The sequence below is a fragment of the Mastomys coucha genome, unplaced genomic scaffold (genome assembly GCF_008632895.1).
Source record: "Mastomys coucha isolate ucsf_1 unplaced genomic scaffold, UCSF_Mcou_1 pScaffold23, whole genome shotgun sequence".
Taxonomy (NCBI): Eukaryota; Metazoa; Chordata; class Mammalia; order Rodentia; family Muridae; genus Mastomys; species Mastomys coucha.
In genome coordinates, this window is record NW_022196906.1 from 51,984,151 (window position 1) to 52,000,384 (window position 16,234).

The following is a 16,234-nucleotide window of genomic DNA, read 5'->3' on the forward strand; positions in this document are numbered from 1 at the left end:
GCACGCTATCCACCGCCCCCCCCAACCCTCCCCAGCTTTTGGGTGGGTAGGAGTGGAGGAAGTGAGTTGAGCCTAGGCCCTGGCAAGACCCCAGTGAAGAGGATGCAAGTCCTGGGGATGCTGGCTCACATGTGTGCCTGAGGTGTATGTACCCAGCTGCTCATGGTGTTTCCCAACATTTCTGCTGTGTGTGTGTGTGTGTGTGTGTGTGTGTGTACACTCATCTGAGGCCTGACACTTTATATGTACTATCTCATTAAGCCTCTTACCGGCCCTGTGAGGTAGACTTATTATCCTCGGTTGCAAGATGAGAAAAACCAGACTCGGGTTATGCAACTGGCTAGTGAATTTGAGCCAGCCACCTGCTTTTCACTTTCGGCTTCCCAATCTCTGCTGTGCTGGAACACCTCTTTAACTGCTGGCCCAGGACAGAAGTGCAGAGATGAAGGAAGGGAGGGGCAGGAAAAAAGCAAACAAATGTCACCTTACTGTCTGTCCTTGGGAGAATACAGGTGGCCTCAGCAAAGACCAGAGGCTGCCTTCCTCCTCAGCATGGGGTGAGGTGCACCAGGTGTAGTCCTTGCCTAGAAATATCCCTGCTATATAACCTGGGAGCTGCCAGAGGATCATGGGTGCACTGTGTCCTGATCATCAGAGAGCAGGGCCTTAGGAAGCTTGGTAAGGGGGGGGGGCGTCACTGAGGGTTGGGGAGTTCTTAAAGGTACAGGGCAAACTCAGGGACTGACTCTCTGAACCCCATTCAACACTGGTCTAGGAGAAGCAGCATCTAGATGCCTTGTTAGAGGCACACTCACTCACCTCTGGTTCCAGACCTTACCTCATCTATAGATTCCTTTGCCAACTGGAAAAAAAAAAAAAATCCTTGCTTGGGAAGTGAATCGCCTTAGGAAGAAATTTACCTGACAGATCTGGGTGAGAGGAAACTTAGTGATTGGGTTTATCTGCCTAGGGAGAGAGGTGACCCTGAGGATAAAAGGATCAGGAAGGATCACCTGGCTCAGGGTCATAGCTCCCTTCCAAAAGGGGGAACCACTATGGAACCAAAGCTGTGGAGTCTGGCTGTGGAATCGTCAGCAGACCCTGGCTTGGGGTCTTCAGGCCCCTCTGAGAACTAGGGTGAGCTTGGTTTTCACTGTTAGTAGAGAGATCAGAAAGGTGATGCCTGGCAACCCTTGAACACCTCTTCTAGCTTTCTTCTGTGACATTATTTCCTGTGGGCCTATTATATCAGGCTCACTTCCCAAGGTAGTTCTTGATATTGTGATTAACCTCCTACGTTGTTGCAGCACTGAATCTCAATTCCCAGAGCTGGGGTGGGGGTGGAGGATGACCTAAGCAATTTAAAGGGAAGACCTGATTGGTGGGAGATGCTTAAGATAAAGAGCTGGGGACTTGACCTGCACAGAAGATGGGGTTCAATGGAGTCCCTCAACCTCCACCGGGAACAGTCAGGAGCCCACTTTAGGGTTTTGCCCACTGTTTCATCTTTGTCCAAACTGTCCATCCAGGTGTGCTATATAGACAGCCTGAGATGATGTATGTGTCCAGAGCCTGCCCAGGACACAGGAAGACAGAACTGGATCCATCTGCCTCTTACCTGCTGTCAGAGGCAGGAGTGAACGAAGGAGCAAAGTCTCTATGTCCAATTCCTCCTGCCTTGGCTCTGGCCAGAGCAGAGCCTGAGGCTACCTGGTTAAAGATTGGCCAAGTGTGCGTGAGAAGCTCAGGCCAACTCTGGTCCACTTGTGGTCAGATTGGGCAGTGACCATTAGATGTCAATCAACAGACCTGTCCTGAAACTTCCCAGGAAGCTGAGCCCTGTAGAACTTGAATGGAAGACGTATGGAGATGTCTGCCTGGTGCCTCTTAAGGGTTTCCATGTGCCCTGATCAGTCAGTGGTCTTCAGAGGAAAAGCAGGGCCAGATTGAACAGGCATTCTGAATACAGTTGGCTTGTCTCATATGGGCTCAGTAGACACTCACCAGCAAGAAGCAGAGATGGATCTGGGTGTGGTGCACACCTTTAATCCCCGCACTGGGGAGGTAGAGGCAGGAGGATCTCTGTGAGTCCGAGGCCATTTTGGTTTACAGAGTGAGGCTATGCTTCAAAACAAACAAACAAACAAACAAACAAACAAAAAAACCAATCCCACAAAACCGAAAACCAACCAAACAAAAGAAGTGAAGTGGAGCAGGAAAAGCAGCGACTTCTTTTACATGTTGTGTTTTTCTCTCTACTCTCATGCTTTCCTTTTCTTAAAACAATATCAACAATAGCAATAACCTACTTTTATTTTTATTTTGTGATGGGTGTTTTGCCTACTTGCACATCTGTGCACCACAAGTTTGCCTGGTGTTCAAGAGGCCAGAGGATCCTTTGGAGCTGGACTTATAGACAGTTGTGAGCTACCATGTGAGTGGTGGGATTCAGGCCTGGGTCTTCTGGAAGAGCAGTCAGTGACCTCAACCACTGAGCCATATCTCCAGCCCCCCTGAGACCTCTTTATGTCTGGGCTGCTGTTGGGGAGTGCTGCCTGTCCATTCTGGCAGCCAGCCTTCTCTCCTCAATTCGTCTTTCCTGCAAATGCCCTCACAGATCCATCCAGAAGTGTGTTTCTTAGTTGATTGCAGATCGAATATCATTAACAATCAAAATTAACCATCAATATGGGCCCACTTGTGTAATAGCAGCATGACTGTTATGGCCCATCCACTTTCTCATTGAATTTGAGGCCTACCGTCAAAAGCTCATAGCTGGGGAGCTCATAGGCCCTAATGGGGTAGCTACCGCAGTAGTTTTGAAAGGGGTATTGTTAAACTGCTTTCTAAATATGTTTTTTTTTAAAAAAGATTTATTTATTTATTTATTATATGTAAGTACACTGTAGCTATTCTCAGACACACCAGAAGAGGGCATCAGATCTGATTACAGATGGTTGTGAGCCACCATGTGGTTGCTGAGATTTGAACTCAGGACCTTCAGAAGATCAGTCAGTGCTCTTAACTGCTGAGCTATCTCTCCAGCCAAATAGGTACATTGTAGCTGTCTTTAGACACACCAGAAGAAGGCATCAGATCTCATTATGGGTGGTTGTGAGCCACCATGTGGTTGCTGGGATTTGAATTCATGACCTTTGGAAGAGCAGTCAGTGCTCTTACTGCTGATGAGCCAGTAAATTTGGTTTTGTTTATGACCACCATTAGTGTTCCTCTCAGCTCTGATGAGAGAAGGTTCCTTTCCTGAGGTAACACGCAACGCTGAGACTCCTGACCGGTTGGAGTGCCGAGAACAAGTGGCTGTCCAATGCTCAGCCCTAAGCAGAACATTTGTCTCAACCCTCTGAAGGCTTAGTGAGGAGGAGTGGGAAGCCTGTGAGAGCCAATGGTGCTGTTTTCCAGGCATGACATGGCTGCCGCCCCGTGAGCTTACAGCAGCTGTGATTCACTGACAAGATTGGGCCAGCCAATGCCCAGTTATAAACAGGAGAGGTGATCATGAGGTCCCCCTCTTTTCCGATATGGGTAGCTAATGGTTCCTGGAGAGGGAGGGCACGTTTTCTTCAGTGGTGTAAACATTATAGGTTTCCCTTTCTCCTGAAAATACTCCCTCACCTGTGCTCATGTGAGAAACCCTAGTTAAACGCACTGGGCTGTGGACCCCCATGCACACCCCTGGAACCAGAAGGAAGACTGGCGGGAAGAGGAAGGGCCTTACTGGGAGTGAAGACTGCCAAGAGAGAGTAGTGATGTGCACGTGCTCAAATACATAAACACACCTCTGACGACATCATAATTAAAACCTGTTATCATGTATAACTAATAGATATTACAAGATTACTCATCATGCCCAGGAAGCCTTCCACCAGGCTAGAGGCTCTGGAAGGAGGTCTGTGCCCCCTCAGACCAGAGCTGTGTCTCTTTACAAGAAATCCTAGAACAAGGCTGCTGCTCCTCTCCAAGGACTGGGCTCCATCTTCCTCCTTAAACGGGCTGTTTCTGAGCACTGGGATTCCCTACTCTGTCTCCCTCTTGCAGTTTGAGATGTTCAGGACTGGTTTATGGCCTGATCAGTCTTGAAATCCTGGAGCATTACAGTCTGTCTGAGGTTGCCTAGGGTCACGGTATGCTCTGTCCTAGTTGGAATTCCTTGAGGCGATTGCCTCAGGCTTGAAGACAGGCATGCCACAGACAGTTAGACCTCCAGAAAGGGGCTCCTTTCCTGCACCAAGTTTATCATGGGTTCACCTGCTTTCACCTCCTAAACATTATCATTATAACTTTCTTTTCAAAAGGATTTACCTTATTTTAAAATTGTGCGTAGTTACATGTGTATATCTGTGGTGTGTGTGTGTGTGTGTGTGTATGTTTGTGTGTGTTCACAGAGGTCAAGAGCATCTGGTTCCCTGGAGACAAAGTTGCAGGTAGTTGTGAGCCTCCTGATGTGGATGGTGGGAAATGAAACTCCCGAGCAGCAGTATCTGCTCTAACCACTGAGCGATCTCTCTCCAGAGCTTAGAATGAAGTTAACCAGAAGCTAAGCAGCATGCTGGTTGTGGGTCATGGCACCTACCACTTCCTCCGCTCTCACAGGCTTCCCACCTCCTCCTCACCAAGCCCTTAAAGAGTTGAGACAGATGTTCCACTTAAGGCTGAGCAATCAACAGACACTTGTTCCCAGCACTTTGACCAGTTGTTAGGAACTCCAACATTAGTTTTTTTCAAAAGTAGTAAGTAAGCCCCAATGGTAATGTATTTCAAAGACAGCTGTGGTTATGGCTGTCTAGACGGTTGGGTGATACCCCTGGAATATCCTCCTTGGAAATAAGTTTGGCTCCTTCTTATTTCAGCTCAGAGAGTCATAGCTTGTAGGTCATATTTGTTTTGAACCTTATGAGTCATAGAAAAAGCAAAAATGAATTTCCGGAGCAAGAGTGCAGGTGGAGCCCAGCGTGGTGGTGTGCACCTTTAATCCTAGGACTCAGGGGGCGGAGGCAGGTTAATCTCTGTGAATTTGATGCCAACCTGATCTACATAATGAGTTCCAGGCCAGTAAAGGGCTACCTAGTGAGACCCTGTCTCAAACCAAAACTCAAAGACAGAGTGCATACATCCCCGAGTTTTGGGCATGCTGCACTGAGCAACCAGCCCCACAGCCTTGGGATTTGCATCAGTCTCTTCTTCCTTCCCCCAGTCTCACCCTGAGCACTCCACTGATATTCTACTTCCCTGTTTCCCAACACCTGGAACCCAGAGAGCCCTTAATCCCACCCTAGCCAGTGGGCCCCTCTAAGCACAAAAGCATGTCCTTAGAATTAAGATGGTGATTAGAGTCTAAAGAGGCTTCAGGTGAGTTCAGATGTGTTGACTCAGAGCTGGAAGTGGCTGTCCCCAGAGCTGAGCCTCTGCACACACTTCCCAGTCCTGTCTCTGATTTCCATAGGAAACTGGTGTTGTTCTCACAGAGGAAACGCCACAAACATCTTCACGTCTTGTTATTTTTATTATTTTGGATTTCTATTTTCATCTTATTTTAAATTATGTGTATGTGCGTGTATCTGTGTGGGGAGCACTTGCTGTGTGTGTAAGTACTCACAGAGATCAGGGACATTGGATCCCCCTGAGCTGGAGTTACAGGTGGTTGGGAGCTATCCAACATGAGTGCTGTGTTCTTACCCACTGAGCCATCTCTCCAGCCTTATTTATTATTATTATTTGTTAAAGATGAGGTCTCTCTAGATATTCCTACTTGGCTTGAAACTTTCCGTGTAGATCATGGTGGCTTTGATTGATATTCCATCTCTTTTTATCACACAGTATTTTATTGTGTCATTTGCCATTTTAAAAAGATTGTGGCAAAACACATAATAATTTACCATGTGAGTATGCAGTTCATTGGGGATAAGTACACCCAAAATGTGGTACAATGGTCACCGCCATCCACTTTCTAGAGTTCTTTTGTAATCCTAAACAGACTGTATTCCTTAAATACCAAGTTTTAATAAACAAAAACAAAACAAAACAAGATGACAACGGGCTCCTCTCTCCTCCTGTGAACCTGTGGAAACCTCTTGTTTTTATTCTGTGAAGTTACCTGGCTAGTGCTGAAGAGTTCTCTCTGGGGACATACACTTGTATAAATTGCCCTTCTCATGACTGTGACCGAATGCCTCATGAGAAACAACTTAAGGGAGGAAGGCTTTGTTTTGGGTTACAATTTGAGGAGATATACTCTATCCTGGCTGGGAAGACATGGAGGAGAAGTGGAGTGGCCAGATCATGTGAAACACACTGAACTGTTTTTCACAGTTGCTGAACCACTGTATATTTCCACCAGCAATGTGTGAAGGTTATACTTTTCCACAGACTCTCCCAATACCTGTTATATTCCATTTTAAGAATTATTGACATCCTATTTATAATGGTTGGTATTTGCCAACTTAACACAAACTAGAGTCACTTGGAAATAAGGAACCTCAATTGAAGAATTGGCTCCATTCGGTTAGCTGATAGGTGTGTCTATGGGACATTTTCTTGATTAATGATTGATGTGGAAGGGCCCAGCCCACTGTGGGCAGCACCACTCCTAGCCAAGTGGTTCTGGGTTGTATAAGAAAGCAAGTCATGGGGAGCAAGCCAGTAAGCAGTGTTCTTCCATGGTCTCTGCTCCAGTTTCTGCTCCAGGTTCCTGTACCTTGAGTTCTTGCCTTGGCTTCCCTTCATGACTACAACTGTACATTACAGGGTGTACCATGGTATCTTATTGTGATCTTTTAAATTATTTACTTATTAGGCAGAGTCTTACTATGTAAGCTGTAGCTGGCCTGAAACTCATAAAAATCCTTCTGCCTCAGCCTTCCAACCAAATGCTGGCATTAAAGGCATGTGCCACCCACCACATCTAGCTAAAATTGATTGTGTGGGAAGAGGGTTTTGTTATGTTGCCCAAGTTTATATCCTGGGCTCAGGTGACCCTCCTGTCAGTCTCCTGAATGACTGGACTCACAGGTGTGTGCCACCACACTCCCCTTATTGTGGTTTTCATTTACACTTCCCTAGTGATTTGTGATATTGAATGTCTCTTATGCTTGTTGGTTAGTTATATAAATTTTAAAGATTTATTTATTTTTGTGTGTATGGGTGTTTAGCCAGCATGTCATGTATACCTGTGTGTCATATACCTGCCTGGTACCTCTGGAGGTCAGAAGAGGACATCACATCTCTTGGAACCAGAGTTATAGACAGTTGTGAGCCACCATTTGTTTACTGGGAATTAGACCTGGGGCCTGTGGAAGAGCAATCAGTGCTCTTAACGACGGAGTCATGTCTCTGGCCCCGATTGTATGTCTTTTTAAGAGAACTGTTGACTCTATTTCCTTGTCCACTATAAACTGGGGTATCTTTGAATTATTGAAGGACTTTACACATCCTTGACATTAACCTCTCATTAGAGGTATGGTTTACCATTATCTTCCAGTCTATGAAGTGTATTTCCACCTCATCTCCATGTGCTGCGTTTGTGCATGTGCACATGTATGTTGGAGTGTGTATGCCCAACTCATCACATGCATTCAGAGCCCAGAGGAATGTGTTAGGTTTCTTCCTCTATCACTCTCTGCCTTGTTTCCCTAAGACAAGGTTTCTCACTGAACCTGGAGCTAGCTGTTTGGTTAGGCTAGCCAGTAAGCTTCCCAGGATCTACTTGTCTCTGCCCCAAGGCTTTGGGTTTAAAGGCAGGTATGACCGTGTCCCTGTTTTACATGGGTGCTTGGGATTCAAACTTAGGTCATCATGCTTACACAGCAATTGCTTTTACCCTGAGCCATCCCCTCAGGTCCGTATTTTCACTTTCCAGTGAACTCGAATACATTTGAGGACCGTGGGAAGTCACACCTTCTACTTCAGGACAGGACACAGGAGCTATCTATCCACCACAGGCTGCACATTCCTTCCTGTCTGTCCCTCTCAAATGTCCAAAGACTAAACTCCTAGAGGAACAACCCGAGGAGAAAGCAATAAACTAAGCACCCACCGTGACTATGAGGAAACAGACTGAGGCCCGTTTCGAGTTCCAGGACTCAAGAAAGCAAGGCCTACAAACCTACACGACAACATAAACGAACTTGGAAAGAACTGTGTAAAGTGAAAAGAGCCAGTCACAGACCATAAGTCATTGGATTTATATGAAACAGCCAGGAGTAGGCAAATTTATTGAGTCAAAAACTAGATTAGTATGTGGTGCGGCAAGCAAGACAGGGTAGGAGGAATCTTAAGTCATAAATCTTAATGGTTATGGGTTTGGGGCAAACATAATAGACGATATTATAAAATTGATTGGAGATGAATTAAATGGAATTATACCTCAGAAAAGCTGTTATTTACAAAAGAAAGGAAAAGAAACCGATGCCTCGGCCATCTTCACTTGGAAAAGCGTGGCCATGCCTGGATGTGTTCACAGGTCCTGGGCTTCATAGTCAGCCCATAGGAGGGTGTCAGGTCCACCTTCACGCCCGGTGGCACACTGAACTCCAGCTGCTGCAGCAGGATGGCTAAGAAGAGGAAGACTTCCCACTTGGCCGGGATCTCCCCGATGCACCGGCGCTTCCCCAAGCCAAAGAGCATCACCTTCTCACTCTGGGTCTTGTCGATGGCTGAGTTGTTATTGGTAAGAAACCTCTCTGGGCGGAACACAAAGGGGTCCTTCCACTGCTTCCTGTAGGAGGAACAGGTGGGACCGGAGCTGTGTGGGTCATGTGGGGAAGGTACCAACTTTGCTGTTTATTTCCTTTTGTTTTTGTTCCTTTTGTGTTGGTTTTGAGACTGGCCTTCAATACCATCCATAACCCCAGGGTCACCTTGTATGAAATTCTGATCCTTCTGCCCCTACTTCCCAAGTGCTAGGATTATAAGCATGTGCTACCACATTCGGTGCTTTGGATGGAATCCAGGGCCTTGGGCATGGTAGGTGAGCAGTCTACCAAAGAGCTGCATCTCCAGCCAGACTAATGATTTTTTTTTTTAAAGATAAAATTCTTTCTAAAACGATCAGCTTTAAAGACAGTGGATTTTGGGTGGGAAGGGAATCTGTGGGAGAGGGGAGGTGGGGGGGAACTGCAGTTGGGATATAGTATATAAGGGAAGAATAAAAAAGATAGTGGGTTGTGATTATTTTTTAATTTTTAAATTATATTTCTTTTTATTTACTTGTGTGTACATGTAGAAGACAGAGGACAACTTCTAAGGCTCAGTTCTCTCCTTCTCGTATGTGGGGCCTGGGGATTGAGCTTGGGGTGTAAGGTGTTGCAGCACACGCCTTTACCTAATGAACCATTTCCATGGCCCAAGATGGTGGTTTTAATATTCATTTAGTTCTTTTTTTTTTTTTTGTGGTGAGGGCCTTTCACATCACGTATACTACCTGCGAGCTATTGAGAGAAGGAAGCCCTGTTTCTCTCCCTCCCCTTCCCAACAGGCCAGTAGCACGGGAGTTCACTGCACGCTTAGCTTATGCTCATTTATTCTGAGTAAAAGTTGACAATACAGATACAGATGGTGTTCTCATATTCAATATGTCCTGGTTTGGATGGATCTCCTACCTACAATTTAGAGTGGACTTTCCTAAGGAGGTCATTAGACGATTCCCACAAATCATTTGGGATATCCTTGTTATCTATCAGACTGGAACCTTAGTGCATGAGGAAACTTGCTAGTTAATGTCCCCTTCCTTCCTTCCTTCCTACCTTCCTTCCTTCCTTCCTTCCTTCCTTCCTCCCTCCCTCTACCTCTCTTTCTTTCTCTCTCTCTCTCTTTCTTTCTCTCTTTCAAAAGATATGGAACCTATGCTAGCCCAAAACTCATCAAGAAGCCCACACTGGCCTTGAACTCATTGTAATTCTCCTGCCTCAGTCTCCTCCTCAGTAGACTGGATTACAGGCATTTGCTACCCACACCACATACCTAGTTAAGTTCTCTGTACACTGAAGTTTGTGAAACAGGGTCTAAATTTTATCACTTAGAATAGGCTATCTAGCAATGAGGCGTTCCTTTTATAAGCACTTCCTGAAGGGCAGCCAGCCAGCCTTCCTATCACAGAGTCCCTTTCCCGTGAGGTGAGGGCTATATACTCACTCATCATGGTTGACCTGCCACTGGTTTATGAAGATACAGCGCTCCTTGGGAATGTGGAAGCCATTCAGTGAGGTGTCCCTCGTTGTGCTGAGGAGAGAAGACAGCTATGTCCAGCTCAGGGCTTGGAAAAGCTGAGATATGGCTTGTCCCTTCCTCCACTCCATCCCAGTGTCTGACTACCACAGTCTCCAAACCCAGTACAGGGAGATCATGTGAGGGTCAGGGAATATGGGGCAATTGCCTTTCCTTTTCTGGGATTCTGCTCTTCACTGTTTGTTTACTAGACTCTCTTTGTGCTCAGTGTGCACTGGGGCAGTCTGAGGCTAAAAAAATCAACCATTGAGGCTTGCCCTGAGGAATCGGCAGCCTTTTGTACCAGGAATAACTAGGCTAGGGTGTGAGCTGAGGTAAATGTTTGCTCTCACGATCAGGGAATATGGACTGAAAATTCTACAAATCATCGGAGGATTAGTGAGCCAAAAGGAGTTTCTACATGCAAGAAAGAGTGCACGAGTCAGGACTGGCGTTGGGCAAGAGTAAAATTTGGGAGTCAGATATGTGGGTAGAAGTCTTTCCTGGTAGAAGGTCAAGCTTAAGCAAAGTTGGCAGGTAGCTGGATTACCCTTGTGAGGGACAGTGAGAAGGGTCTGGCTGGAGAAGACATCCATAGGGAGTAAATACAAGTGGAGGTGAGGGACAGCTGGGGCCACAGGGGACTGGACTGGGTTGGGTAGACCGGAGACTGAGGTCAGGAGCTGAGGACACGCTTTAGGAATGAGATGGATCCTGAGTTGGGGCTGGGTAGAGGAAAGTGAAAACTTGGGGGACACAGAACAGGGTCATTACCTGTGGGGTATGGTTAAGGGGACAAAGGATGTGTATCGGTAGATCTCTAGGATGAAGGCCTCCAGATATGGCAGCTGGGGTCTGTCAGAAAGCCGTGGTTGACGATCCCTGCCAATCACTGTGTCTGTAAAGCACAAGCAACCTCATGGGGTGTTCTATCTGCTCCATGCACTTGGGTCCCTGTTGTACTAGTATCACTGTGTCTGTTTTAGACTGTGTTTACTCACGTTTCTGAGACCCCCACAATCCCCCACCCAACAATGTATCTGGACAAGTGGGGGATGTCATATGCCTAGGACTTACACATAGTGGACACATAAACATATATTTGTAGGTCAAGTGGCCCAGAGCCTCAAGGCTTCTCTGACTTTAGGGTTGGGAACAATACATACCCAACTCCTCATGGATCTTCTTCTGCACCTTGGGCTGTGTCACAAGTATCAAAAGGCTCCAGGTGATGGCTGTGGTGACTGTGTCAAATCCTGGGCAGCAGGGTGAAGGGGAAAAGAAAAACTTTGTTTTTACTAAGCACTAGTATATGGAGCAAGCTCTCTCTCTCTCTCTCTCTCTCTCTCTCTCTCTCTCTCTCTCTCTCTCTCTCTCTCCCATCCTGTCTACCCTGAGGGAAGGACTGAGTCCTCAACAGAATCTTAAAAGCTGGCTTATATCTAGAATCCCAATACTATGGAGTCAGAGGCAGGAGAATTGCAATAAGTTTGAGGTCAACCTGGGTTACAGAGGTGAGACCTAGTCTCAAACATAACAAGTCACAACCAACCAAATCTGAAACCACAAACAAATAAAACACAATAGACGCTCATTTCTCAGTCAGCAACTTGACTTATAGGCCTGAACTTCTAGGTATAGAGAACTCTTACACTTTCCCTGTGGGTAAACACAGACCTTCAAAGGAGAGGGACTTAGTTGAGTTACTCCTAGGAGTTGGTGGTACAGTGTGAGGTCACACCTTGATCCTAGGGCAGGTATCTGTCCTATATCACCTGACCTGGTTGATGAGTGAGCTGATAGGTTGGGTATGGGTGAATAGCAGTTGGTAGATGGAGGGGCAGGAATGTGAATCCTACCAGCTCCAAAGATGTCATTGACAATGTTGACAATCTTCTCCTGAGGGATGAGACCACCGTTGTCTTTGTTGTTCTCACTGTGTTTGAACAGGGCACCTGTGATGTCCTGGATACTGTTCTAGGAGGACACAAGTTTAGGGGATCGTTGGCATTTTGAGGGCCAAATAACCAGCCTTGTCCGTCCCATTTGATATGTCCCAGGGGTCTTGGCCTCCAGGCCCTGGGCTGGAGCTCAGAGTTTTGACCTAGCATCAGCCCTAAATAAAGCATAGTCATTTCATATGCTCCTGACCCTTCTTTCCCATAACCCCAGGGCTCAGGTTTCAGAGGAGGAAGAGGTTGGGTGAACACAGGGAAGAAAATTGACATGAAGCTGGAGTTTACTTAGCCTTTGTTGAGGTTCATTTTCCTGCAGAACAATAAATAGCCTTTAAATTAGTGATACCCTCCCTTCCCCCATATTGCAAAGCTCTGCCAAGGCTCCATTCACATGCCTTTGCTTTCTGGGGCTTGGAGCAGTCCCCACAGGCGAGCTATAAGGAAGAAGGAAAAGCTTCAGGTCATACAGTTGCTGAATGGCCCAGAGCTTTCCAAGGTCTAGGCAGCACATGGCAATCTGAGTACTTGGAAATAGGATTCCAGAGGGCGTTCTCTGGCAGCGTCGTGGGTTACAGCCTGCCTCCCAGTCTCACCTTGTTGAAGTCTTGATAGTGCTCCTGGACGGTTTTCTGCAGAAATAGCACAAAGTTATCATTGAAGGCCTTAAACCTCTTGAGGTCCGGGTTGGGCAGGTAGCGCAGGACTGGGAAGAAGTCCACAGCATTCCCTGAGGTGACGTTCTCCACAAAGTCCTTGCTGCTCTTCACAATGTTCAGCATCTCCTCGCTCTTCCGGGGGAAGTTCTTCCCGAAGCACATGGCACCAATGACATTAGCCACCGATTCCACCACCTGGTTGACAGGTTCGAAGTGGCCCACCTCTGCCATCTGCTTCTGGAACTTGCCAATTAGATAGTTAGCCTCCCTGCTCACATGCTCCTCCAAGTAGCAAGAGGATGCTGATGTTGGGTCAGAGGCTATGGAGAAGCTCTTCAGGGCATCCTGGGCCAGGCGCCGGCGGGCAGCCCACACCGGTCCAGAGTCTGGGTTGAAAGTCATGCTCTTGCCGTTAGTGATAAGTGTGAAGCTGTAGAGGTCTGGCCGGCCCTTGAAGTCATCTCCCTGCCTCACCAGGGCCTGCTTGATGGTGTTCAGGCCACTCAGCACCACCACAGGTGTGGAGCCAATGCGGATCTGCAGGACGTCCCCATACTGCTGGCTCAGTTTTGTCAGTGACAGGTGTGGGTTCTTCCCCAGGGTTAGCATGTGCCCAATGAAGGGCAAGCCCCAGGGTCCGGGTGGACTCTTCAGACCTTTGGGAACCTGGGTCCTTGTGGCTCTGACCATCCAGAAGACTAAACAGAAGATGGCAGTGGCCAGTAGCAGCTCTGGGGCTAAGGAGATGTACTGGGAGAGCGCCATCTGTACCACTGCAGGGGAAATGGAAAGATGGAATGGTTGAGGACGGATTCTGAGCCTTCCGTTTATTCTTTCACTCACTCATTTCAGTAAGCACTGACATACATCCTATGCTTGGCTTTTAGCCACACATCAGAAAAGTGAAGATACCTGTCATGTGTCTTGTTCATTCAGGGATTTAAAGCCAAGGGCTGGAAAGTAGCCTTGCATTTACAACTTTAGTGTCTGGATTTCCACTCCAGGTTGTTCTGTCTACCTCTCTCATTTCCAGTTCTGAGACTGACATAGATGCAAGTGACTGCTTCAAAACAATGCCGCTAAAGGCAGCTCCTCAACAGCCCCAACAACAGAGTGTTTGCTGCTCTTTCTGCCAGAGGGTCCAACACATTGTTGGTACCCTCTACATACCCAAGGGACAAAAGATGTCTCCTTGTCCAAGTGACAGAAGGCCACTGTCCCTGGGGTGATTTCAATGATCTGTGATCTCCTCCTTTCTCAGTAACTCTATCAATAGCCAGCAGAGATACCTCCTTCCTAAAGTGAGTCTTCATTCGCCTCTGTGCTTAGAGGCTGAAGTGGGCTACAGCCAGGTCCAGGGATGCCCAGTGGCAAGTATTCTCTCTTTACCTCTTCACTCCAGGCAACTGTTCTTAGAAAAAGCCTGGTTGAAATTGTTTAATTAAAGACAGTGGCTAGTGAGATGGCTCCGTGGTTAAAGCACTTGCTGGCAAGCCTGACTTCAGTTTGATCCCTGGAATCAACGTGGTGGAAAGAAAGAACTGACTCCTGAAAGTTGTCTCGGAGCTACACACATAAGCTGTGGTGTTCTGACAGACAGACAGACAGACAGACAGAGACAGAAAGAGACAGAAATACACACACATACATAAAAACACACACACGAGGGAGGGGGTGCAGGGGAGTTTAAAAAGAGAAGCTAAGGTCCAGGGCTGAGAAGTAAGAAGCACAACTTTAGACCTCTCAGGTTGCCGTCACTTCCCACAGGGTCCCAGGTTCTCCATCTCTAAGAGCATTTAGGAAATAGAAGCAGGTCTCATGATCTGGAAAGACACACAGACATACCTGAAGGGCAGGGGTTGGAGACTGGAAGAGGTGTGGGAGTCAGTCCAGGACTTCTGAGTTCCTATGAGGGGCCTTTTATAACACCACTCGTCTGGACTGGCCCAACTGCCCAGGTCACTTGATATCAAAGCTGGATACTGTACAAAGCTGAAAGGATCAATTCTTGGCTTCAAGCCATGATTTCCTCAACTCCACCTTCCACTTGGGGCTCAGGAATAGCTGTTTGGGTCAGAAGTGGTCCATGGAGATAAATATCCATGGAGATTAAAAATATGACATTTTAGGGGCCAGGGTATATTTCTTTGAAAGAATACACTTCCTTCCAAGACAGGGCAGAGTTTGGGGTGTAAAAATTGGGCTGATGGACAGATATAACTTCTTCACTTACAAGAATGGGACATGCCTAGCCCCGAGGCCAACCAGAGAGCTCGTGCTCCCCACGGAGGCAGATAGGGAGTTATATTATACTAGTGACTTTTCTTGATGTAACAGTCTACCTGACAAAAGCAAGGTAAGAAAGGAAGGAAGGAATGAAGGGTTATTTTGTCTCACACTTTTGGAGTATAGATTGTTTTGACAGAGGAGTTGCAGCAGCAGGAACGTGAGGTGGCTAGTCACATGGCATCTACAGTCAGGAAGGAGAGGGACAGGGAGAGGGAGAGGGAAACATGACTGCTGGTAGTAGAGTCTTTGTAGTTGCTGTTAAGCAGGGACTGCAGCCTCGAGATGGTATTGCCCACACTCAGGCTGGGTTTTCCCTCCTCAGTTAACCTTTCAGGAAAGGTTTGCCCTGAGGGCCATCTTCTAGGAGATTCTAAATCCCATCAAGATGACACTGGAGATTAACCATCACGTGTATGTTCTAGCTACCTCATCACACCTCACACCTGTGTGTGTGTGTGTGTGTGTGTTTGTAAAAATTGATGAGGACTCTGCCACTGAATAATATATCTTGACTCCTCCCTGAACTTTTATTTTCTTTGGAATTTTGTATTCTAAAGAGAGGCTTTCTCAACACCCTTCCTCCTGTGGAAGATGGTAAGGAATTAAAAGCCAATAATGAAAAGTCATGGGGGCCGGAGAGAGAGGTTAAGAACACTGGCTGCTCTTCCAGAGAGTTCAATTCCCAGCACCCACATGTCAGCTCATAACTGTCTGTAATTCCTGTTCCAGGGGTTCTAGCACCCTCACACAGACATATGTGCAGCCAAAACACCAATGTACATAAAATAAAACTAAAGAAATTTTTTTTTTAAAAAAGAATATTCATAGCATGGATTGCTCCTTATGACAACTGGCTTAGACTCTTCTGATCAACACTACTTATTGGAGGAGAAAAAATCCAAATAAACCAGACAAGTTCCAGAACCAAAAAACAAATGAAAAGCAAATGCAGGGCTGGATGTGACGGAACACATCTCTAATCCCAGCATTTGGGAAACAGAGGCAGCTGGATTTCTATGAGTTTAAAGCCAGCATAGTCTACATAGTAAATTCCAGGACAGCCAGGGCTACATTGGAAGACTCTTAAAAAAACAAAATGCAATATGGGAACTT

General features: G+C 46.7%; 1 protein-coding gene across 1 annotated transcript; it reads right to left on the minus strand.

Moving 5' to 3' along the window:
- Window positions 1-8,182: 8,182 nt before the first annotated feature.
- On the minus strand, window positions 8,183-14,722 carry LOC116071962 (cytochrome P450 1A2). Its single transcript, XM_031343109.1, has 7 exons — window positions 14,678-14,722; window positions 12,770-13,605; window positions 12,078-12,195; window positions 11,385-11,474; window positions 10,993-11,116; window positions 10,147-10,233; window positions 8,183-8,731 (listed from the first exon to the last, which is right to left on the minus strand). Exons 2-7 carry the CDS (start codon window positions 13,595-13,597, stop codon window positions 8,437-8,439), a joined length of 1,542 nt encoding a protein of 513 aa, XP_031198969.1. The 5' UTR covers window positions 13,598-13,605; window positions 14,678-14,722; the 3' UTR covers window positions 8,183-8,436.
- Window positions 14,723-16,234: the final 1,512 nt, after the last annotated feature.